The sequence below is a fragment of the Lampris incognitus genome, chromosome 9 (genome assembly GCF_029633865.1).
Source record: "Lampris incognitus isolate fLamInc1 chromosome 9, fLamInc1.hap2, whole genome shotgun sequence".
Taxonomy (NCBI): Eukaryota; Metazoa; Chordata; class Actinopteri; order Lampriformes; family Lampridae; genus Lampris; species Lampris incognitus.
This window is the reverse complement of record NC_079219.1, coordinates 14,337,562-14,361,063: the sequence shown is the minus strand read 5'-3', so window position 1 is coordinate 14,361,063 and position 23,502 is coordinate 14,337,562. Positions and strand designations below refer to the sequence as shown.

The 23,502-nt window shown below is 47.3% G+C and overlaps 1 protein-coding gene across 1 annotated transcript in view; it reads right to left on the bottom strand.

The window, feature by feature from the left end:
* The window catches only part of LOC130117741 (transcription factor HIVEP3), a 56,849-nt gene that overhangs the window by 5,253 nt on the left and 28,094 nt on the right, over positions 1 to 23,502 (bottom strand). The window contains exons 2-8 of the mRNA XM_056285932.1: positions 16,862 to 19,189; positions 16,124 to 16,419; positions 12,994 to 15,045; positions 7,214 to 7,362; positions 2,341 to 2,516; positions 2,074 to 2,175; positions 579 to 1,231 (exon numbers count right to left, since the gene is read on the bottom strand). Coding sequence (XP_056141907.1) covers positions 579 to 1,231; positions 2,074 to 2,175; positions 2,341 to 2,516; positions 7,214 to 7,362; positions 12,994 to 15,045; positions 16,124 to 16,419; positions 16,862 to 18,866 — 5,433 coding nt within the window. The 5' untranslated portion in view covers positions 18,867 to 19,189. The remainder of the gene's footprint in view (positions 1 to 578; positions 1,232 to 2,073; positions 2,176 to 2,340; positions 2,517 to 7,213; positions 7,363 to 12,993; positions 15,046 to 16,123; positions 16,420 to 16,861; positions 19,190 to 23,502) is intronic.

Sequence of the window (23,502 nt, the reverse complement as noted above, 5' to 3'; positions counted from 1 at the left end):
CCTTTGCTTTTTCAGCCTAATGATGGCCTCCATCACTTGTATTGACACCTCTATGGACTTCATGTTGACAGTTCCGATGAACAGCTACCAAATGCGAATGTAAATACTTGGAATGAACTCCAGACCTTTTATCTGCTTAATTTGTCATGGACTAACGATGGATAAGGTCTTACTTGCCCATGAAACCACTTGTTAGTCAAGTGTCCAATTACTTTTGATCCTCTGAAAATGGGGTGACCATTTATAAAACTGGCTGTAATTCCTGAAGTTAATGCAATATTTTTGTCCAACCCCTTAAATTAAAGCTGAGAGTCCACACTTCAATCACATATTGGTTACTTCATTTCCAATCCACTGTGGTGGTGTACAGGGGCAAAATTACAAATATTGTGTCACTGTCCAAATACTTATGGACCTAACTGTATACTATAGTCGTTCTACTAATTTGTCCACAAAGAAGGAAAATATCTGCCTCACTCTTTTAATTAAACTTCGTTGAAATTGTTGATTCCTGTGTCTGTCTCAACAATACATTAGCGTTTCATGGTTAAGATCTATGAGGGGTAAAACAAACTCACCAGTTTAACATTCTTTGTGCCAGGGCTCTCCCAGGGTAGGTATCCAGGGAGTCGGTGCAGTACCCCCAGAGGTGAAGGTGTGGTCCGAGCGTGTGATGCCTGGTAGCAGCTATGGAAGACAGGACGAAGAGGAGAGACAGCTTTGATCGGGGACAGGCCTCTCTCAGGTGACGGGGAGAAGTGTCGGCTGGGTGAGGACAGGTCTGTTCGGGGGGAGAGAGTTCGGATCGGGGAGGACAGCTCCAGCCTCGGGGAGAGACTGCGGCTCGGGGAGCAGCTCTCACTGCTTGGGGAGAAGCCTCTGGGCGAGGCGTTCCAGCCTCGCCGTGAGAATAGCGCCCTCCTGCTGCCTGGCGAGGCGGAGCGTTTGCTGGGCAAAAGCCTCCTGGGGGAGGGCTCTTGGCTAGGGCTAGGACTAGGGCCTGAAGGCTCAGGGTCAGGAGTGCCCTGGTGTGATCGCCGGCTGCAGCTCGAACGCCCCCCTGTTGATGGACGGGTGTCGGAGGAGCAGGAAGACGGCGGGTCATCGTGGGAGGAGGACTCCTCTTCCTCCTCATCATCCTCATTGTCATCATCCTCCTCGGACTCCTCCACATCGGAGAACTGATGTTCCTCCTGCTCCTCTGAACCATACACTCGCTCCTCCTGGCCTCCTGATGGAAACACACACACACACACACACACACACACACACACACACACACACACACACACACACACACACACACACACACACACACACACACACGTTTAACCCAAGTGTACATCTCTGTACATCCTCCCCATGAACTTATGAAAACTTGAAATGCCGCTGCACATTTACTCTGTTTTTATTGAATGGACTGTAAGCAGATATTTTTGCAAGGAGTATAAAAATAATGGCCGTGAAACAAACAGTAACCACCACCCATCAAAACGATGTTAACAACAGCCTGAGGGCGGAGAGACAGGAGTTTTATTGAGCATCGAGCTCCAATGATAAAATTTCTTAGCAGCCTTGTGAATGGAAAGCCGTACGAATATCATGTCCTTCGCTTGTGTTGACTGTAGTCTGTCAGCATCAACGAGCTCACGAGGAGAAGGAGGAGAGAGGGGAAGGGGGAGGCTAGGGAGGATGACACGACATGGGAGGCAATGAGGCCCCACAGAGATGGGGGCAAACATGACTGGAATGATTCTTTTATGCAGCACAAATACATCCTTAACAACTCAGCACACTGGCCAGACTAACGCAGCTACACCAAGATCCCGTGGAATGCTCCGCGTTCTTCATTTATTTATCTTATCCTTTCTTTTCTTTTTCACTATTTTTCTTCTGCAAGGCCAAGGGGAAGGGAATAGAACATGGGGTTGCATAAGCTGTCAGTGCCGGGCTGAGCTGCGAGAACTCTTCAGGGGCAGGAGTTCATCCAGCTGTATATACTAATATTTCTCCTCAACATTAGGAGGAACGCGCTACGTGCAATCCCACCCCGCAAACCCTTCCGTTAAGTACCTGCTTCTTCGCTCTCCGGATCGTCCAGTGATGACTCAGATACTCCCATTGCCTGGCACTTTTTCCCATGAGCCTTTGATTTCATGTGTTTAGTAAGGTTCCCTATGAAACAAAAACAAAAAACCAAAACATTAAAAGAGGCCTCAACATACTCAGGGCAACAGAAATAAAGAGAGGTTACAGCTGTCTGCCATGCCATCTTAAAATAACAACAACAACAGACCAACACCAACAACATATTGCACATAACGGGCCGCACCCTCTTACCTTTGGTTTTGAAGGCAAAGTTGCAGTGTTTGCAGACATACGGACGGAGATCGGTATGCGTACGGATGTGCTTCCTCAACATGCTAGGTTTCTTACAGCGGATGCCACACTCTCCACACACATATTTCCCCCTCCCACGACCTCTCACGTACACATACTCCTCATTGGACTTGAACCTGGAAAGAGATGGGGAAGTGGGCAGAGACAAACGATTTCAATCGGCTCTTGGTAAAAAAAATAAATCTAAAAATGGTGTGTGAGGAAGAGGTTTTGAGGCCAGAATTATTAAAATACTAGGATTGTGCAACTAACTTCACCCTCCTCAAAATATATCTAAGTATATCCTACTAATACTGGTACTGGAGCTGACTACATGGCAACCAAGACCCTCCACTGTCTGGGTGTGGTGGATTTAAGTATTTGAACTGAACTGAAATGAAGTAACATAAATTGAATTGAGTCGAGCAGAGTCAAGGCGAGCCGAGTTTAGTTGAACTTGTTTAGATCAGCAGGGTAAGAGCAGGTGCACACACACACACATATATATATATATATATATATATATATATATATATATATATATATATATATATATATACACACACTTCCACACTCATCCTTTCAATCCAGTGTAATTTGATTGTAAATGAAAGAGAATAGATTAGAATAATACCAGTGAATTTAGATTAACTGAATTGAAAGGATAGTGTGTGGGTCCACACACACACACGCACACGCACACGCACACACACACACACACACACACACACACACACACAAGCACACAAACATGAGAACACAAGAGAATTGAGCATTCACCATCCTCATAACAAGGCCCTCTTTATGGAGGCAGGATGGGGAAGCCCCACCAAAACCCCAGTTCCTCCATATCCCATGGCTATTCCCTTCATTCCCGCAATACCCAGAGCAGACAGAGAATACCAGCCTTTCTGCTGTGTTTGGGTGGCCCTGCCAACAACAGCAGTAGCTAAGAGGGAAGGGAAGCCTGGCTGCATCCAACATCCCAAAATAGACAGCATATGCAAAAAAAAATCAAGCTACACATTTAGTGCTAGTCTATAAAAGTGTTGTTTATTCGCAATCATGATGTTTACCAAAAACCTATTTTGTGGACCCACTGTGGAACCGCAGACATTTTAAACCCAAATAAATTATCCTCTTAAAAAAAAAAAAATCCATCTGCGCTTCCTGCTTGAGATGAGTTGTTCAATCTGTTCTCGGCTGCACAAACACTTAAACACAGGGCTGCTTATGTTGAACAGTAGGATGTGCAACACAGCATCATGAACACGAACACAAGCCAGAGATGCTGAGGATAATTTCTGTTGGATAACAGAACTAGCGATGACAAGTCAAAGCGAATTGTTACACAACCTTGAAATGGTCTAACGGGAGGCATTTTGTTGTGTTCATTCAGGAGCTGGCTGCTGTTCACTGAAACATTTCTCGTCACTGCTAAAAATACTCACTCACATCTCCAGCTCAGAAGACTGGAGCTGAATTTCACATGTGCAACATTCACCAACGGAACAAGGTGAATTATATATTCCGCTGAAAAAGTGCTCACACACAATGGCCATAACTCATTACTCGCAAATTCAGGTTTGCGGCGGCCTCAACCAGTGCCATCCATGCAGTGTCTTTGTCCACATCTGCATCTAAGTTTATGTCTTCATTTGATGGCTGGGAGAGCCTGGTCTGCTGCGTCTTGTGGGCCCGGGGACTGCGGCCTGTGCCCGGAGCTGCACCCGAAGAGGAAACACCGAGGGTAGTCTGACAGGATGCTGAAGCGGGGCAGGCTAAGCTAACTGCTAGCCCACGCAGACCGGCAGTTACGATAACACTGAGGGCGGTCTGGTGCCGGCCTCACCTGGCGTTGACAGTGTTTTTGGTGTCGTCATGTGGAATGCGGGGAGGTGTATTGAGGGTGTCTGGCTGGGAGAGCTGGCATTGGATGGCTGGGGGAGCCTGGTCTGCTGTGTCCGGTGGGCCCAAGGACCACTGTCCTGCCCGGAGCTGCGCCCGAAGAGGAAACATCGAGGGTAGTCTGACATAACGCGGAAGCGGGGTAGGCTAAGCTAACTGCTAGCCCATGCAGACCGACAATTCCAACAGTCATCCTGGCTGACGTTGGTCCTCTTGGACGGTGAATTTTTTTTTTGTTGATATGTTGGACATCTATAGGTCAGGTGAATCGGCCATAGTACATTGTCCCTCGGTGTGAATGCGTGTGTGTCTGTATGTGTGTGTGTGTCTGTATGTGTGTGTGTGTAGGCCCTGTGATGGACTGGCGGCCTGTCCAGGGTGTCTCCCCGCCTGCCACCCAATGACTGCTGGGATAGGCTCCAGCATCCCTGCGACCAGAATTCGGATAAGCAGCTTGGATAATGGACGGATGGATGTTGGATATATGGATTTTGTAGTTTTTGTTTAGTAGTTTGGGTATATGTGTTCTTGTAGTTTGAATATGTGTTTTTGTCTTTGTGTTGCGCTGCTGTGGGCTGGGGGAAAAACGATATTTCGTTCATTTCATGTACACAAGTGCATGAAATGAAACGACAAATAAATGGCCCTGATATAATGAATATGGGAGACAGATTTTTGAAAACAGCATTTGGGAGGTAATTCGACAAGGCACGTGGATGTCAAAGCAGAATGGTGGAAGGTGACACTGTGATATGGTAGCAACACACTTTCGTCACTACTCTAATGTCTGTGTACACTTGGCCATAAACAACTATGTAAAACGACATTACTAATCCTATTAAGACGTACTGTACACTGTGCTTATGGGTAAATTCATTCCCATTTCACTGATGCGACGCCGCATTGTGATGGCTCTTTTTACCGCTTACACCGTGAAAACCTGTCTGCAGAATCCAACAGCATCCAGAAGGAGACAGCTTGTGTTGGCCGAGGATTAAGCCTGACGCTCCGCAGACCGCAGCTGCCACCAAGTAGGAACAACCACGGTTCCCTGAGTCCCACGAGAAGTGTGACTGGGAGGGTAGCTGCCGTGAACCCTCTATCTGCACCTTCAGCTGAGCAACACTAATGCACCCCAAAGACACCTGACCTTACGCTCATTTGAAGGAACTGAGCCGAGATGAAAGCGCGCAAGTCACTGGAAAATAAATAAAGCTGTTCAATGCATATTTATAGAGCGGGAGAAAAGATGTTTGTGCTGCTTGTCCTACACTGAGGACACTGACAGCTGAGAACAAAGTGGGTGTCTCACACACGGTCACGTTTTTTTGTTTCGTTTTGGGTGTTGATGACAGGGAGATCGGGATAATGAGTGCTAACGGGGAGAGGGTACGAAACATTCTAGCGGCTTCCAAAGCGCGGCAGCTGCGCTTGGTTGCCTGCGTGGAGAAAACCGCTTCGGCGAGACATCAAGGGACGCAGGTATGCAGAGAGAGAGAGAGAGGACGCGGAGCAAGCTGAAAGACAGCCGAGCAGGGGGAGAACCACACGCTCAGGTTTGTTAGACTCCGGGAGAATTGCCAGAGAGAGACGGGGAGCGTGAACAGAGAGAGAAGAGGAAGAGGAGGGTCGTATGAGAGAGGCAGACAAGGGAAAATGAGGAGAGAGCTGTGGGCTGTTTGTGGAGTGGCAAAGCCCCCCCCCCCATGCCCCCCCCATGGTTGTGTGTGAAGCATGTGCCTGCCAATGATAAACACTGGTAATTAATGCCTTATCTACTGTCAGGCAGACAACTTCTTAAACTGTGTGCACCACACACACAAAAACAAAGGTCTTGTCTGTATATTAGCATGCACGCACACATACACACAAACAAGCACACATGCAAACACACACATGGGCAAACTCATTTTTACAAAAATTCAGTGCCAATCTAGAGGAATCTCTCTCTTCAAACACCCTGAGCACAATGTCCCCGTCTATTATGAGGTAAAGCAGCAGCTCCTCAAACTTTAGTGCTGATTATTTTTACCCATCCTTTCCACAATACCACATCTACCTTTTGTCTGGCTCTACCCCCCCGCCCCCGGGTACCTCAGTTTTTTAGCGGATCTAGACTGAACCTGCTGCCAGGTAGAGGTATTTTTGAACTTTGCTCTGAGCAGAGAGAACCTGGGGAGGAAAACTGCACTAGGTTACCCTTGCAAAAACGAGTGGAAAGCACAACCACGTTGTGCCCCAAATCCGTGTGCCACAGATGCCCCAAAATGTGCACACGTGCAATGTTTGTGGACACGCACAAATTGATCACACGCACGCACACACACACACTCTCGCAAAATGCACACTGGCACGCAAGCACACGGTGTTCGATGGCATAAACATTTAGTGTTGCTCTAAGGAATTCAATTCTTTGAATATCCCTGCATCCTCTCTTTAACCAAATCCAAGCTGCTTCCATCAGCTCCACTGTACAGCCAGTCACGCAAACACTATGAGAATCTTTTCAAATGAACGTTGTGGAGATAAGTTTTCGACAATACTTGTTATACACACACACACACACACACACACACACACACACACACACACACACACACACACACACACACACACACACAGAGTTACTCTCTTCCAAATCAGCACTTCAGAAAAAAAACTGACTTTCTTGCCAGTAATAAGAGGAATAAGCTTGGCTGCAGGTACAAATGAAGTCCCTGAGGGCTCCAGTGCCTCCCATCTGTTATTTTCCAGTATACACTTGTCTGACTTCCATATTTACTGTGACGCTGTCAACAGTTACCGGCTGAGTGACCAGGGAGTGATAAACACATTATTTGCATAGTGAGACACCAGAATTATTCTTACAGTATTGAACACCGTGAAAGAAAAAGTGCATTTTGCAGCATCTCTCGTTCTTTCTTACCCTCCTTCAAAGATTCGCACACGAGAGGGCTCGCTCTGTTGGGAGGTGGAGGGTCCTTCCTCCTCTCTCTTCCCCCTCTTCTTCTCCTCCTTTTCATGATGTCGTGGGTCCTTCACTTCGACAGGGGTGCTGGGTGGGGTAGCGTGTACCTACACTCAAAGACAGCCATAGTAAAAATTCACTCACACCAGAACAAGGTAAAAAAAAAACAATTGGAAAGAGAGGTCGTACTATAAATGCCGTGTCTGGCCATTAGGGATGGGTATCATTAAAACTTTAACGGCACTACTATAACCATACTGCTTATGGATCCGGTACTTTAACGGTACTCTTATAGGTTGTTTTTGTTTTTTTTGTTTTTTTAAGAGAAAAAAAACCAAAACAAATTAAGAGCAGAATTAACGTTGCTTTATTTTCTCATGTCTGGGGACAGAGCAGCACTTTTAATCATTAACCCATGTTTGTATAATTTAGTTAGCTCCGTGTGGGCTCTAGGCTGCTAGCATACATAACATACCTGAGGTGGATGGGGCAAGGAGGTGCACTACGAGCTAGCCAGTCGAAAACTGTAAATTTCCCCGCCTGTATTTGATTCCCTTTTGCTAGGTGTTTCGACAGATCGCTTGTGTTTCCGCCCTTACATGCAAAAGACTTGTTGCACTTGTGGCAACAAGCACTGTCAGCATCGACTCTAGTGAAGTATAACCAGACTTCTGACCATTTAGTTCTCTCTCCGCCATTGTCACTAAGAGCAGGATCCGTGTGTGTGTGTGTGTGTGTGAGTATGTGTGCACACACGTCTGAGAGGGACAGGCCTCTGCCTCTCAGATGCCCCCCCCCCCCCCCCCCTTGGCTCACACATACGACAGGCTCCAAGACAGAGATCTCTCTTCTGGATTTGGAATAGCGAAAATGCATCATTGATAAATTTCTTAATCTTACTGCAAATTAGAAATGGAGTAGGTGTGATAAAATGTGCAAGATAAAGTTTATGTAGCCTAAATAAATATAGGACATTTATGTTCTTAATTTCTCCAATACTGTTAGAACCATTAATGTCGGACCGTATCAATATTACGGTCTTTAGCATCGGTGCCTGTTTAATACCGGGTTTCGGTACCCATCCTTACTGGCCATTTCTATTGTGCTCATATAACAATTTATGAAACTCACAGATAAAGTTCAAAAAGGTCTTTTTAATTGATCATACTCTCAAAAAGGTGCACCATGCCACTGAGGATGCACAAGCAAGTGCATTCTTAGTGCCGGTCCCAAGCTTGGACAAAAGGGGAGGGTTGTGTCAGGAAGGGCATCCGGCCTAAAACCTTTGCCAAATCGAATATGTGGATCATAAATCAGATTTCCATACTGGATTGGTTGAGGCCCGGGTTAACAATGACCACCGCTGGTACTGTTGGCCAGCAGGGTGCCAGTGGAAACTACGCTACTGTTGGGCGAAGGAGAAGAAGAGGGGGAAGGCATGTGCAGAAGCAGTAGGAGAGGAGGAAGGGTAGGAGTGTGGAGGTGAGTCGGAACTTTGAATGTTGGCACAATGACTGAGCTGGCTGATATGATGGAGAGAAGGAAGGTAGGCATGCTGTGTGTGCAAGAGACCAGGTGGAAGGGGAGTAAGGCCAGAAGTTTTGGAGGTGGGTTCAAACTCTTCTACCATGGTACAGGTGGGAGGAGAAATTGGGTTGGGGTAATTCTGAAGGAAGAGTATGTCAAGAGTGTGTTGGGGGTGAAGACAGTGTCGCAGAGTGATGAGTATAAAGGTAGAAATCGAAGGGGTGATGATGAATGCTATCAGTGCATATGCCCCGAAAGTTGGGTGTGAGAGGGAAGAGAAAGAAGAATTCTGGAGCGATTTGGATGAAGTGGTGGAGAGGGTACCCAAGAAGGAGAGAGTGGTGATTAGAGTGGACTTCAATGGGCATGTTGGTGAAGGGAACAGAGGTGATGAGGAGGTATGGTGTCAAGGAGAGGAATGTGGAGGGACAGGTGGTGGTGGATTTCGCGATAAGGATGGAAATGGCTGTGGTGAATACATATTTCAAGAAGAGGGAGGAACACAGGGTGACGTATAAGAGTGGACTAAAGTGCACACAGGTGGACTATATCTTATGCAGGGAGTGTGATCTGAAAGGGATTGGAGACTGCAAGGTGGGGACAGGGGAGAACGTAGCTAGGCAGCATCAGATGGTGGTCTGTAGGACAACTTTGGAAATCAAGAAGAGGATGAGAGTGAAGGCAGAACCAAGGATCAAATGGCGGAAGTTGAAGAAGGAAGACTGTTGTGTGGAGTTCAGGGAGGAGTTAAGACAGGCACTGGGTGGTAGTGAAGAGTTGCTGGATGGCTGGGCAACTAGTTCAGAAATAGTGAGGGAGACAGCTAGGAAGGTACTTGGTGTGTCATCTGGATAGAGGGAAGAAGACAAGGAAACTTGGTGGTGGAATGAGGAAGTACAGCAAAGTATACAGAGGAAGAGGTTGGCAAAGAAGAAGTAGGATAGTCGGAGAGATGAAGAAAGTAGACAGGAGTACAAAGAGATGTGGCATAAAGCGAAGAGAGAGGTGGTGAAGGCAAAGGAAAAGGTGTATGGTGAGTGGTATGAGAGGTTAGACACTAAGGAAGGAGAAAAGAACTTGTACCGATTGGCTAGACAGAGGGACCAAGCTGGGAAGGATGTGCAGCAGGTTAGGGCGATCAAGGATAGAGATGGAAATGTGCTGACAAGCGATGAGAAGGTGGAAGGAGTACTTTGAGGGACTGATGAATGAAGAAAAACAGAGAGAGAGAAGGTCTGCGGATGTGGGGATAGTGAATCAGGAAGTGCAGTGGCTTAGCAAGGATGAAGTGAGGGCAGCTATGAAGAGGATGAAGAGTGGAAAGGCGGTTGGTCCAGATGACATACCTGTGGAGGCATGGAGGTGTTTAGGAGAGATGTCAGTGGAGTTTTAACTAGATTGTTTAACACAATCTTGGAAAGTGAGAGGATGCCTGAGGAGTGGAGAAGAAGCATACTGGTACCAATTTTCAAGAATAAGGGTGATGTGCAGAGCTGAAAATATTGCAAAAATATGAAATGAAAATATTGCAAAGATTAGTAGAAGCTAGGTTACAAGGAGAGGTGATGATGAGTGAGCAGCAGTATGATTTCATGCCAGGAAAGACCACTACAGATGTGATGTTTGCTTTGAGAATGTTGAATGAGAAGTATAGAGAAGGTTAGGAGTTTCATTGTGTCTTTGTGGATTTAGAGAAAGCATACAATGGAGTGCCGAGAGAGGAGGTGTGGTATTGTATGAGGAAGTCGGGAGTTGCAGAGATGTAAGAGTGATGCTGGTTATGTATGAGGGCAGTGTGACAGTGGTGAGGTGTGCGGTAGGAATGATGGATGGGTTCAAGGTGGAGGTGGGATTACATCAAGGATCGGCTCTGAGCCCTTTCTTATTTGCAATGGTGATGGACAGGTTGATGGACAAGATCAGGCAGGAGTCTCTGTGGACTATGATGTTCACGGATGACATTGTGATCTGTAGCAAGAGTAGGGTGCAGGTTGAGGAGAGCCTGGAGAGGTGGAGGTATGCACTGGAGAGAAGAGGAATGAAAGTCAGTAGGAGCAAGACAGAATACATATGCATGAATGAGAGGGAGGACAGCAGAATGGTGAGGATGCAAGGGGTAGAGGTGACGAAGGTGTATGAGTTTAAATACTTGGGGTCAACTGTCCAAAGTAACGGGGAGTGCAGGAGAGAGGTGAAGAAGAGAGTGCAGGCAGGGTGGAGTGGATGGAGAAGAGTGTCAGGAGTGATTTGCAACAGAAGGGTACCAGCAAGAGTTAAAGGGAAGGTTTACAAGATGGTTGTGAGACCAGCTATGTTGTATGGTTTGAAGCCAGTGGCACCGATGAAAAGACAGGAGGCGGAGCTGGAGGTGGCAGAGTTGAAGATGCAAAGATTTTTGTTGGGCGTGATGATGAAGGACAGGATTAGGAACAAGTATATTAGAGGGACAGCTCAGGTTGGACAGTTTCGAGACAAAGCAAGAGAGGCAAGATTGCGATGGTTTGGACATGTATAGAGGAGAGAAGCTGGGTATATTGGGAGAAGGATGCTGAAGATGGAGCTGACAGGGAAGAGGAAAAGAGGAAGGTCGAAGAGGAGGTTTATGGATGTGATGAAAGAGGACATGCAGGTGGCTGGTGTGACAGAGGAAGATGCAGAGGACAGGAAGAGATGGAAACAGATGATCTGTTGTGGCGACCCCTAACAGGAGCAGCTGAAAGTAGTAGAAGTAGTAGTAGTAGTAGTAGTATATACTCTCAAAAAGGTGGGAAAGCGTTTCTATGGCAAGCAAGCTTATATCATGCTACAGTGGGAAATGCTTACAGTGATCGCATCTGTCCAGGCTGATACATAATCACTATAAGTGATTGACATAATAAATTTGAGAAAAGTCTAGTTTTTGTTGTTTGTTTTTTTTTTTGGATGAACATCTAATTGACGTGTGTAGGGCCAAAAAATATTGGCTTTCTGATAAACCGCTATTTTCATTTCAACAATCTGATATCAATTCTTAAAATTGAAAGATCGATCTTCTGTGCCTTTTTTCGGTGGTTATGTGTAGGTTTCCATTAAACGTTATTTCTAGCATGCCTCGCATATCGCAGATGTCTCTGGTTTGCCTCGCGCCGAGTTTCTGCTGAACTATGACTAAGACGGAAACTCAAATGACAAAATTATATATTTTGACAAAAATGGCAGCTGCTGGCCCCTTGAAATGAGCACCAATCAAGCCTAAGGGCAGATGTCCGGACGCGTTTTAGATTTAAAAACCACAGAATCTCAGAAACAATATGTCTTGACATCACCCGGCTATTTTGCATTCTGCTGGTAAATCAGCGGTTCTTAAACAGCATCAGCTCGAGAAGACATCTGCATGCCTTCTCAAGTTTATCGCAGTTTGCTTGCACTAAAAACGGTTTTCTATTCTGATGCACTGCGGCATCAAGTTTCAAGTTTATTTGTCATACATGAAAGCAAGTTTACACTTATTCTCAATTAAATGCTCATTTTGCATTTGCATTGCATCAGTGTTGATCCGTATATTTGTTAAATAATAATATATCCATTTAACTTAATGCTTTGGGCCCTATTGTTGTTTAACGTCCTTTTTAGTAATGCACCCAGTTCGAGAGTTCCCTGTACAGTTCACAGCATTAGTTTTCATAAAATCACTTTCATATTTAAGCAATATTGATAATGTTACTGAAATATCCCAAACTGAATTGAAATCGAACTGAATCAAAATCAAGTCCAATCAGGACTTTGTGAATCAAAATCAAATCAAATCAAGAAATTAGGGCCAATACCCAGTCCTTGACGTGTGTACACATAAAATAAACAAAATGTCATGAAAGAAACGTTTCCGTTTTACTGTATTTGACTGAAAGACAGTGGCCTACTGTCAGCTATTGTACTGTACAGAAATATCAGCTGCTTCAAACAGGAATTTAAAAATAGACTCGCCTATAGGTGACAGCAACGTTGCTTTTGTGTTGCCTGAGGTACATCTTTAATAACAGTAGACTGAGTCTTAAAATTGCCAAATTAAGCTATCAGATGATTTCAGAGGTGGATTTTTTTTAGAGTGGAGGTGGCAACTCTCAGTATCATGGGAGTATGCAAAATAAATGATCAAATATTTTAGCATTAGATTTGCTGAATTACTTGGGTTATTCACTGTATTAGGAAGCGTGCATTGCTGCTATATTTACCTCTGAGACATGTAGTGTCCTACTATTGGAAGGTGCCGGTTTGTTTTTGCCTGGAGTCGGGGCTGTGGCCATGGTGTAAGTCTCTGAGCTGTGTTTCTGTTTGGAGCACAGCAAGGACAAGGCCACCTTGGTGCTGAGCCCCGGGAGGTTCGGGTTGTGAGCACTGACGCTCCACGTGGAATAGACTGAGTTCTGGGGATCCCTCTGGGCAGATGGGTTGGGCTTCACATAGTTCAGGTAGCACCAGTTGACTGAGGTGGTGGTGTCAAGGCTGGGGTATGGGGGGGTGCTGGGTCTTTCTGGGCTTCGTCGATGAGGAGTACGCTCTTCCACGACTGGGGTATCCTCCTTTTTAGGTTTTTCCTCCTTTGTCGCCTTCTCCCTCTCTTTGTCCTCCCTGTGTTGTTTCCTTGGTACCTGCTCCTCATTCCCCTCCGATTTCACACTCGCTCCCTCCATCGTCGTTGGCTCTTTCTTCTCCCCTTCCTCCAGTTTTGTTCCAGTGTTCTTGCTTCCTCCCTCCTTTCCCCCCCTGTCTTCTCCCTCCCTCTCTTCCTCCCCTTTCTGTCCCTCCTCTTCCTCTTTTACCCTTTTTTGATGCCGCTGAGCCTCTGTACTGAGCTCCAGACTGGCAGCAGGGGAGAGCATGCGTTTGCTCCCTCCAGCTCCCAGTGGGCCACAGCTCTCCTCAGACCCTGACCCCGAGGCCAGCTCCACAGGTAGAGACAGGGGCAAAAACCTCTTGAAGTCTGGGACGGGGACCTTTAAGTAAGACCTTTGTAGCTTGTCCCTCTCAAGCTGGCCCATGACAACCATAGCAGTGCAACAAATGGGCTCCTGTGAGCGGGCAGATGCCAGGATCTGAGACAGGGTGGTGTACATGGCACTGGTGTAGGTGGGAATGTGGGTTTGGAGGCGCACTGGCACCACCAGGGACACTACAGGTGTTAGCTGAGCCAGGCATGTGGCGATGACCGGACCAGGGCGGTGGTAAGGGAGTGGAACAAGGGACTGGTGAGTAAGGGTAGGTGACATGGAAGAGGTGGAGGGTCCGGCATCTCTGATGGCAGGAGAAGGGACCTGTATGGTAAGTGTGGGCGGCATTGGAAGATAAACCGACTGTCCAGATCTCGGCTGGGAAGAGAGTTGGACAGGGAATAAAGCAGGAAGCTGGTGGAGAGGCACACCCAAACGCTCAGCCATGTGGACCTGTGCTGGATGCACCTGTATAGGGGAAGGTGTTGTTTGCGTATGTATAAAAGCCCTGTGGATGATTTGGGTGGAGAAGACTTCAGAGATGGCTGTGGTGATGGGGAGAAGCTGGGTTAGTGACCCTGGGCGAAACATTTCCTGATCTCTGGGATGCAGTGGGAGCACACTATGAGAGAGAGGGAGGATCTGTGGTTGGAAGAGCTGCAGGGTTTTTCCTATGGCTTCAGAGCTGAGCTGGGAGCTGGCCTCAGTCAAGTAGGGAGCAGGATGACTCAAGTGAGATGGACCTGGCTTTGGGCTATCTGATTTAGGTACCTGAACCATTGCAGCCCCTTCCTCTTGCTCAGGTTCACCTAGTGTGGCATGCTTCACTAGCAGGCACTTCCTCCTTTCTTTCCAGGCAGATGTAGACTGCTGAGAGGAGAGAGATCCGTAGTCAAATGACTTGCTTCTGGTCTCTGGGATCTGCTCCATGTGCTGTGAGCTGGCTGGGGCCTGCTCTGAGGCAGAGCGTCTCATCTCCTTGTGAGCTTGGTGGTATTGGTGGGAGGTGGAAGGCACCATCAGCATTTGGGGTCCCTGGCTGGTGGAGGCCCAGACAATGGGCTCAGACCTCCCCTTGTTGTCGGCGGAAGCAGAGAGACTTAATGGATGGGAGACGTTGCTCTCCTGACTGGGGCTGCGAGGCAGGGATGCAGACTCAAAGCTGGACTCCCCAGAGGACTGGGCAACTTCTGCCAAACGGAGTCTCTTCTTCTTTGGCGGCAACTTCTCTGCAGGGAGCTGGGCCAGAGTCTGGCTGCGCTGAGGCCACTGGAACTCCTCCACTCTCTCTCTGTCCTAGGACATATAACATTTCATCAGTTTAACATTCCTTATAAAATGTACAGAATGAGAGAACGATAACTTTTTTTTAAAATTTATTTCTGATTTTTCTCCCAATTTAGTGGCCAATCGATCCCTATTTTAATTCAAACACCCACCCTTGTACTGCGTGCGTTTGCCAACTGCATCTCTCCGGCCAGCAGTCTTGAAGGAGACCGCCTCCCCACTTTCGTGACAAGGCGACTCCAGGCCGAACCACTGTTTTTTTCCGACACACCAGAGACGCATTCACGTGACGAACACAAGCCGACTCCGCCCCCCTCCCGAAAACAGCGTTTGCCAATGATTGCTGCTTCATCGAGTCTGGCCATAGAGAGAACGATAACTTTTGAGAAGAGATATATGAAGCACATAAACACCCAATGGTGCATGGAATTCCTTAAAAGCAGTAAGGATATAAAATTTTGAATAAATGGGTAGAATTACACAGCCAAGCTTTAATTTAGAAAATCCTGTACCGTACTTCGCCTTTACTTCACTTTTAGCAAGAAAACCTATTCTGCTTAAATGGAAACATGTTAACCCTCCCACCCATGGCATGTGGATCAAGGAGTTACTACAATGTGTTAAACTAGAAAAACTGAGGTATTTTTTAAATGGCTCATGAGGAGCTTTTGAGAATGCATGGGTACCTTTTAATGAATATGTTAACAATCTGACTATTGATCCAGGGAATTGTTATGCACCTGCAGTGGTTTTTATATACTTATTTTATTATTAATTAATTTATTTGTCCAACACTGTACTGAATGTAATTGTAATTGTAAAGCCCTCAGGGATTAAGTTGGGATTTAGGGCTATATGAATATATCTGATTTATCTTATGTGTCATTTTCTCTTACTTTCTAAATGCTTATTATATTGTTGTTATTTTACTCAAAAATTTTAGTTGTCTTTGGAGGTAAAGATATACTTGGTATGGGATTGGGAAGTAGGTGGGAAAGGAGTGTGCCATAAAATTGTGTCCCCTTTTGTTATTAAATACTGTTGTAATATTGTTGTGGGGAAAAAAAGTTTAAAAAAAAGAAAGTACCTTGGATGAGGATGCTGTTGCAGGGGGTGACACAGATGGCATATCAGCATCAGGCTCCACGGTTACTAAGATCTCTGGCACTTGGATGTTGGGCTGGCGGATGAGGCGGGATGTAGAGGGCGAGGGTTTTGGCTCTGGCTGCTGTATTGGCTGACCCTCTCTGAGGTCCGGTTCATGACTCTCCATGGATGTGCTCTCCTGCTTTTCAAAAGAACTGGTGTGCTGGATGACAGACACACCCTTCCTGTCCTGCTGCTGCTGTTGTTGTTGTTTTGGCTCAGTCTGGGGAGGGACACCTTAAAAAAACAAAAATAAAAAAACAACATGGGATAAGCAGTGAAACATACATAAATTCTATGGCAGTGTACACCTAAATGTTAATTTGAGTTAATTCTAGGCTTATATGCAGTTAAATATAGGTTAATTGAAGGCTTACTTTGCCTCCCATTACACATAATATTCTACTGTGCTTCAACATACCATTCTTTGCTTTTCATGTGTACTGCAGTCACAGTCAGTATTGTTATCATTTTTGTTTTTTTTGTGCTTTGCATCAAGTAAAGTTATATTGTGAAGTATATTGACCACTCCATTGCAAATCAAATGCTTCCAATATCCATATAAAGGCCAATATGAGCATCTGAAGAATTGAATCAAATGAAATAAAATGTACTTTTGCTGTTCACTGAACATTCTAAAAGATTTTTTTTCTTTTACTATGGGGATGTATTAACCAACCTGAGAGGCCCTGACTGTGCTCTGGTCTGCTTGGCAATGGAGTGGGGACTGCAGCGCTGCTAAGTATGGCTGCAGGCCCCGGGCTGGGAGGGTCCTCTTCCAGACTCTCCTCTTTCCTTCTCTTCCTCACGGCCATGGCCAGTGCTCGAAACTTGTAGTGCATCATCTGCGGGCGGTCCTCCCTGCATGTCCCGCCTGCTTCCCCGCTCTCTGATCTCACTGTTTGTTGTCCTGGACAGATTTCTTTGTGGGCCTCGTAGCTCTCTCTGTGTTGACAGCGGGCCCCGCATGTCTCACACTCGTAAAGGCAGGGGCCCTTTTGGTGCTGTTGCGGCTGCCAGGCTGGGTCATTCCCTCTGACTGAAGAGGAGGTCGGGTCTGCCTCCTCCAGGATTTGCTCAGATCCCAGGGGAACTTCTATGGCAGGCTGGCGCCTCAACATACGCTGGGCATGGCCCACCCTCATCTCTGCTACTAACGCCTGCTGCTCATCAAAGGAGTGGCTCAAACGGTAGCCTCTGGGAGACATGGCGGCAGAGGATGAGAGGTCTCCCTGACTGACAGATGAGGGCATCGATTGGCTTCGAAGCAGAGGCACTGAGCACAGCTCCTGGGCACCTGCTGGATCTACTTCTGGGGTGTGGAGTTGACCCAAACCACTGGGGCCTGGAGCCTCCGCTTTGGGGTCAAATGCATAAGGGTCTTTCGAGGTGCTGAATTTGGGCGACTCCAAACTGCTCTTCCTGGACAGAGAGGTGCGTCGGGGCTTGACGCTGTCTATCTCGCTGGTGTCTACCACCGCCTCATTGATGGTGATTAGCTTAGTAATATGTTCTATGACTTGGGTTTTAGGTACATTAAATGTGATGCTTTTCTCTTCTGGGGCTGAGGATGAGGGGAAAGAGGAAGAATGGGGCTGCTGCTGATGTGGACTGCGCTGCTGGCCTCCCAGTCTCCCATATTTACCCAGGATGATTTCTGCGTATGTTTTGGCACTGGCACTGGGAGGGCTCACCTGGGAAAGCTCAGTGCTGCCTGATCCGGAGAAGTAGCCAGACTCGGTGCTCCCTTTACTGCCAGGGCCCAGTGAGGAAGATGAGGTGGAGAGGGAGGAGGAGGAGGGAGGGTCATCCGGAGAGACCCTCGGGCCACGTTTCCTCTCACTCAGTCTCAGCGCCAACCTCTGTTTGACAGCCTGGGAGTCCTCAGGCCTCTGGGCTTCTTCTAGGCTTCCTGACACCTCTTTACCTACTCTCTGCTGGCCCAAAATATCCTTAGAGGAGGACTGTCTGTGCTGGCCTGTCTCCTCTTCAGAGTCTGTGCTCTCCCCCTCTGTGGGCTCCTCAGGGTCCTCTCCTGGCATCCCACCCTCAGGTCCACTCAGACTGGGCTCATCACGGCTGGACACCAGGCCCGCTTTGATGCGGTGGGCGTGGGATTTGCGGTGTTTGTACAGGTTACTCTTGGTCTTGAAGGAGAAGCCACAGGGGACACAAGGGTAGGGTCTCTCTCCTGTGTGGGACCGGATATGTTTCTGTAGGACGCTCGGCTTGGCACATAGACGGCCACAATAAGTGCAGCCGTACTTTCCGGGTTTTTGGGGTTTCTTCTCCCCTCGTCTGGATGGGCCGCCTCCATCTGGGCCTTCCTGGCTAGGCTGGGATGTGACCCCTGGACCATGCTCACCATGAGTAGAGGATGTGGAAGGAAGGGGCGAGGAGGAGGAGGAAGGGGTTGGTGAAAGAAAGCTGCCTCCTGAAGGACCTGGTGTGTCTGGATGCTGCCATGCTATTGCCTGCTGCTGCTGTAGCCGGAGCAGCAGGTCACCGCGTCTGGGCTGGCGGTTTTGGAGACGGCCCAGTGCTCTGTGTATGGGACGAGGGTTGGGAGGCTGCTGGGGCTGCTGTGTTGGACGGGACCCCGGTGGGGGCTCAGTAGACAGAGGCTGCTGCTCTTGCCTTACGGAGCGCTCCCCATCGGCCGGACGGCTGGACTCAGCCTCCATAGAGTGGGGAGGAGGCCTTACCGACGCACAAGGAAGGGCTTTGGGAGCCTCATGGAGCTCGCCACATGGCAGCAGGAAGGTCAGGGGCAAGGGAACATCGATAGACTGAGTTGAGAATCACAAAATAGGACCTTATTGGTGTGGGACAAAAGTTATTCAAGAGGACCAAATAAGGCATCATGAAAGGATGCCCTGAAGCTGCAAGGATACAGGTAAATATGGGCCATCTCTCAGATCTGTGCGGCTTTGCTCCAGTACAGCCTCAGCCATTTTAACAGCTCTCTCTAGATCCTCTCTTCATGTCTCGTGTGTGTATCCTGGATCTAAGGAAATACAGAAACAGAAAAGAAAGCACTCAGTCAACACAGTGGAAAAATACTACGGCATTTTTTGAACAGCCATCTTGGTAATAACTCAGATCCTAAAGAGAGAAAAAAAAGCAATAATAATACTAATAACGCTAGCCATGATGATCATAATGCAAATAATAATAACCAAAAAGAGGATGAAGAAGTAAAACAGAAACATCCACAGCAACAGCAACATTTTCTAATGTCAGAGAAAAGTTACAAAAGAGTTGCAAAATACAAGGAAAAATAAAGTAGGCAGTAAATAAAAGTTTTGTCGACCCTGCCTTATGGGCAATTACAGCACACTAAGCAGCATTCAGTGCACACGGGACCTTTTCGAGATGACTTCGATATATTTGACATGAAACACAATCCCAAAAAAGCTTGCCGTTGTGGTCTTGATTCCTGGAAAAAAACATTTCGAAATGCTCTCTTAGGGCGAATGAAAAACCAATGAGCGCGAGCTCACAGCGCCACTAACATTTGATGAAACAAGAGTTATGCGGGTAAAGGAGAAAGGGCAAAGTTATTAGTTTCCTATCACCAAACACCATATTAAGAATTGCCCCCACACATCACACCCTGACAAACAGGGTTAAATTTCCTGGCTTAATGTCGAGTGGGGTGAGCGTTGTAATGGGGACATTAGCGGGGTAATTGTATCAGCAACATGTTGTTGCTCTCATCTGTCCTCACCTCAACTGTAAATCAGCAACCTTACTGGAGACTGCATGACTGGATACAGAACCAGATGATCGCGGTGCATTGCACTCCAATCTGCCTCACGGTAGACTACTACTGCAGTTATGTTCTTACCGTTCCTGTTATTGTCCGGTTTACATTGTACACCTTTTTTGTTTTTTGGCACGTCGTGCACAGTAGCATCTGTGTGTCTCGATATACATGCTATAAGTACAAAGTGCAACATTTCTCTAAGTACATTACTCTCCTGAGTAGTCGAGGTTGTATATCTGACCCATTTTTGGCATGTACCGCTGGTGTCAGAGCAGCTCAGGGCAACATCTACACAGCATAAGCACCAACTGAGGAAATTGAAGTGTCAAGGCAAAGAGTCAAAACAAATGTTGGAAATGTAGCCCATTCTTATCTGATCTGGCACTAAAGCTAAAGGGGGGAAACGGACGGGGGGGGTGGGCTCTCCTCTGGTGGATAAGAAGAGGACTTGACAGTAACTGGTTTTCAGCCTTTGCTCTACACACTGTTCTGCCATATAAAACCACTAGGGTGCAGTGTTTATGAGGGGCTAAGTGCTCGTTACAAAGTCTACTGTAGAGGGGGTACAGTGAAGGCTACTCTTTTATGAAGATGTATGCACTGCAACACTCTCCACTTACCAACTACTAGCGAGCAGCATATAAGAAGGGCCAAGTACAGCTGATCAGTACAAGTACAGCTGATCAGTACAAGTACAGTTGATCAAGTACAGTTGATCATGACAAAGACTGCTGGAGGAGAGAATGATGAAAATCTCTCTTGTCAAGATATATCAACAGTAACAATTCCCATTTCCCGCTAATCTGGCACCCAATTACAACTCCAGTCACCAAATTCTTGCACCACAGTTGATCAAAACACAATAAGGGATAGATAAGGCGAATCATAACAATTTGGCTGAGCCGCCGTGCCACCCCGCTAACAGACCCAGCACAGGACTAATCCAGAGAATCCCTCACCTGTCAGCGACAGCCACAACTCTGGACCCCCACCCCCGGACGCCACACACACACACACACACACACACACACACACACACACACACACACACACACACACACACACACAAGTATGCTACACCTTGTTCTATATGTTTCGGAGGTTAACATTGGGCACTGGGTTAATGACAGGCATCATGCGCACTCTCCTAACAGCTGTACATGCGTATATGTATATATGTGTGTGATGATCTGAATGTTGAACACTGACCGCCGCTTCTGACACAGCCATGACATAACAGGAGGCCGGATGATAAGGGATGGGCTTTTCAATTAATTAAATAAATAAATAAATAAAAGCTATGCTGAAAAACCTGTGGAAAAAAACACAACCGCGCAGTACTTTTCTTTACCTCGCCACACCAAGGTGGAGATGGCTGGGGCGAAACAGCACAGAGCAGAAACAGAGGCTGAATGAGAGCCATTGACAGGCACCGTGCAAAACGGAAGAGATATTTATAATTGAAAGAAGTGTATGGAGCAAGAAGAGCGAGGCTGAGTCAGACAGCCGGCGAGAGAGGGCTGAAGAGCAAAAGTAGATGGTGCAGGTGTGCGGTGGGGTGGTGGGGGGGTGCAAGTTAGTGGAGTGAATCAGTGTTCCAGTGGCTGAGTAAACAGCCCTGGAAGAAGACTGCAGACAAGGCGCCAACACTGCCAGTTGTTTTCATTTCTTTTTTTAATGAGCTGCGCTATCTCTCTTCACATCTGTCCATTAGAGCCTGTTTACAGTAGGGGGGGGGGGGGAGAATCCCTCTTCTTCTCGGGGAAACAATGTGACACATTCTCAACAGCATCCCCCATGTTTTCCCACATCTGCTGCCGGCAGATGCACAGCTCTGATTCCAGCCGTCCTTCACTATCGGCGTTGGGCAGCTCAGATGAGAGAACCAATCAAATCAAACGCCATCAAAACGTGCTTGTGAGGCTTTGTACGCCTCTTCGCCGGATGGGCTTCAAGCTGTGGTGACCATTACACGGCGGCAGCTGGCAGATATATGCCGGTCTTCTCATCCGTTTTAAGCTGGGGCGCTACACCCGAGATATCAGGGACTAAGGTGAAGTCAGGTGGAAACGGCGCTCACAAAAGCTCCGGTGCGTCGGACGTCATCAAGAGCAAGAGGCGCTTCTCGCCCCGAAAATGTGCGAGAGAGAAAAAGCGAGAGAGGGCAACAAAGAACAGTAGTGAAAGGAGAGGGTGTGTGCGGAAAAGAAGTGGAGAAAATGACTAGAGAGCAGGAGTAGCAGCCTGACAGGGAAAAAAGACACGTAAAGTGTGGGAGGGTGTAAAGAGAGAGAGAGAGAGAAAAGCAGCCGTCTGGAGACTTATAATGAAATTTTTTCATAGAAAGACGAGGGAGGAATCGAGAGGGAGAGGAGACGGAGGAGCAGAGAGGGAGAGAGAGTCGAAAGTGGAGTGAAACAAGGAAGAGAGTCTCCCCCGGGCTCTCGGTAATAGATGTCTTGAGTACATGTAGCTGGCCATCGTGCAGCCTAGGCTTAATGATGGCTGGCATAGCTATTGATGCAGCCCTTAAACAGGGCGATTAGAGGCTTTAAGGTTGGGGAGAGCGCCGCCTACATTATTCATGGCAGTTTAGACTGCCAGCTCTGAGAGGGGGAACACACCATCAGGGTCCTGCATGAAGATGAGGCGAAGGGATGCCAGGGACTACAACAACAAAGATGTCTGACACACACACACACACACACACACACACACACACACACACACACACACACACACACACACACACACACACACACACACACACACACACACACACAGACCTTACGGCCCATGCGATACTACTCTACCCCAAAGCATTTGCCCACGGGCACACGGCGGTTTCAAATCTATTCTGACAGATGTGACCAGCCGATCAGAGGACAAGGCCTGAGGTGACCTACCCCTGGTTCCCATCTCGTTTACAGGGTTTTCTTCTCTCATCATCTTCACTCCACAAGTCTGACTTGAAATCCCCGGTGTCCGATTACAAACAGCACGCTCGCTGGCTCATGGGTGAAAAGAATCTAGCATATTTTTTTTTCCAATGCTAGGAGCGCTGGCATGGCTCACAGGTTATGTAAATTCCTCAACTGTGATCGATGAGTGTAAGGTTGTTCTTCGCCCCGCTCTATTTATAGACAATGAGGTGCGAGCGTTCGGTTACGGGAAGCCACTGATGCAGCTGCTGTATAGTGTTACTTTGATAAGAGTCGTCAGACCAAAACCGCCGAAGCCAAGATTAGAAACAAGGGTACGAAACAACACACTGTGGACATTGCAGAATCGTGTCCCCCCCCAGTGTGTCAATTCGGAGAGGACACACCTTGGTTCTGTTTTTAACTACAGTATGCTAATGCGCTACCACATGCCTTGTAATGTGTGTGCTGGGATCCCTTGTTAGGAGTCTCTAATGTCTGTGTAAAATGTGATTAAGATTGCTCCGTAGAGAGACAGAGAGAGAGAGACAGAGAGACAGAGAGAGAGAGAGAGAGAGAGAGAGAGAGAGAGAGAGAGAGAGAGAGAGAGAGACAGCGCGAACGAGCGAG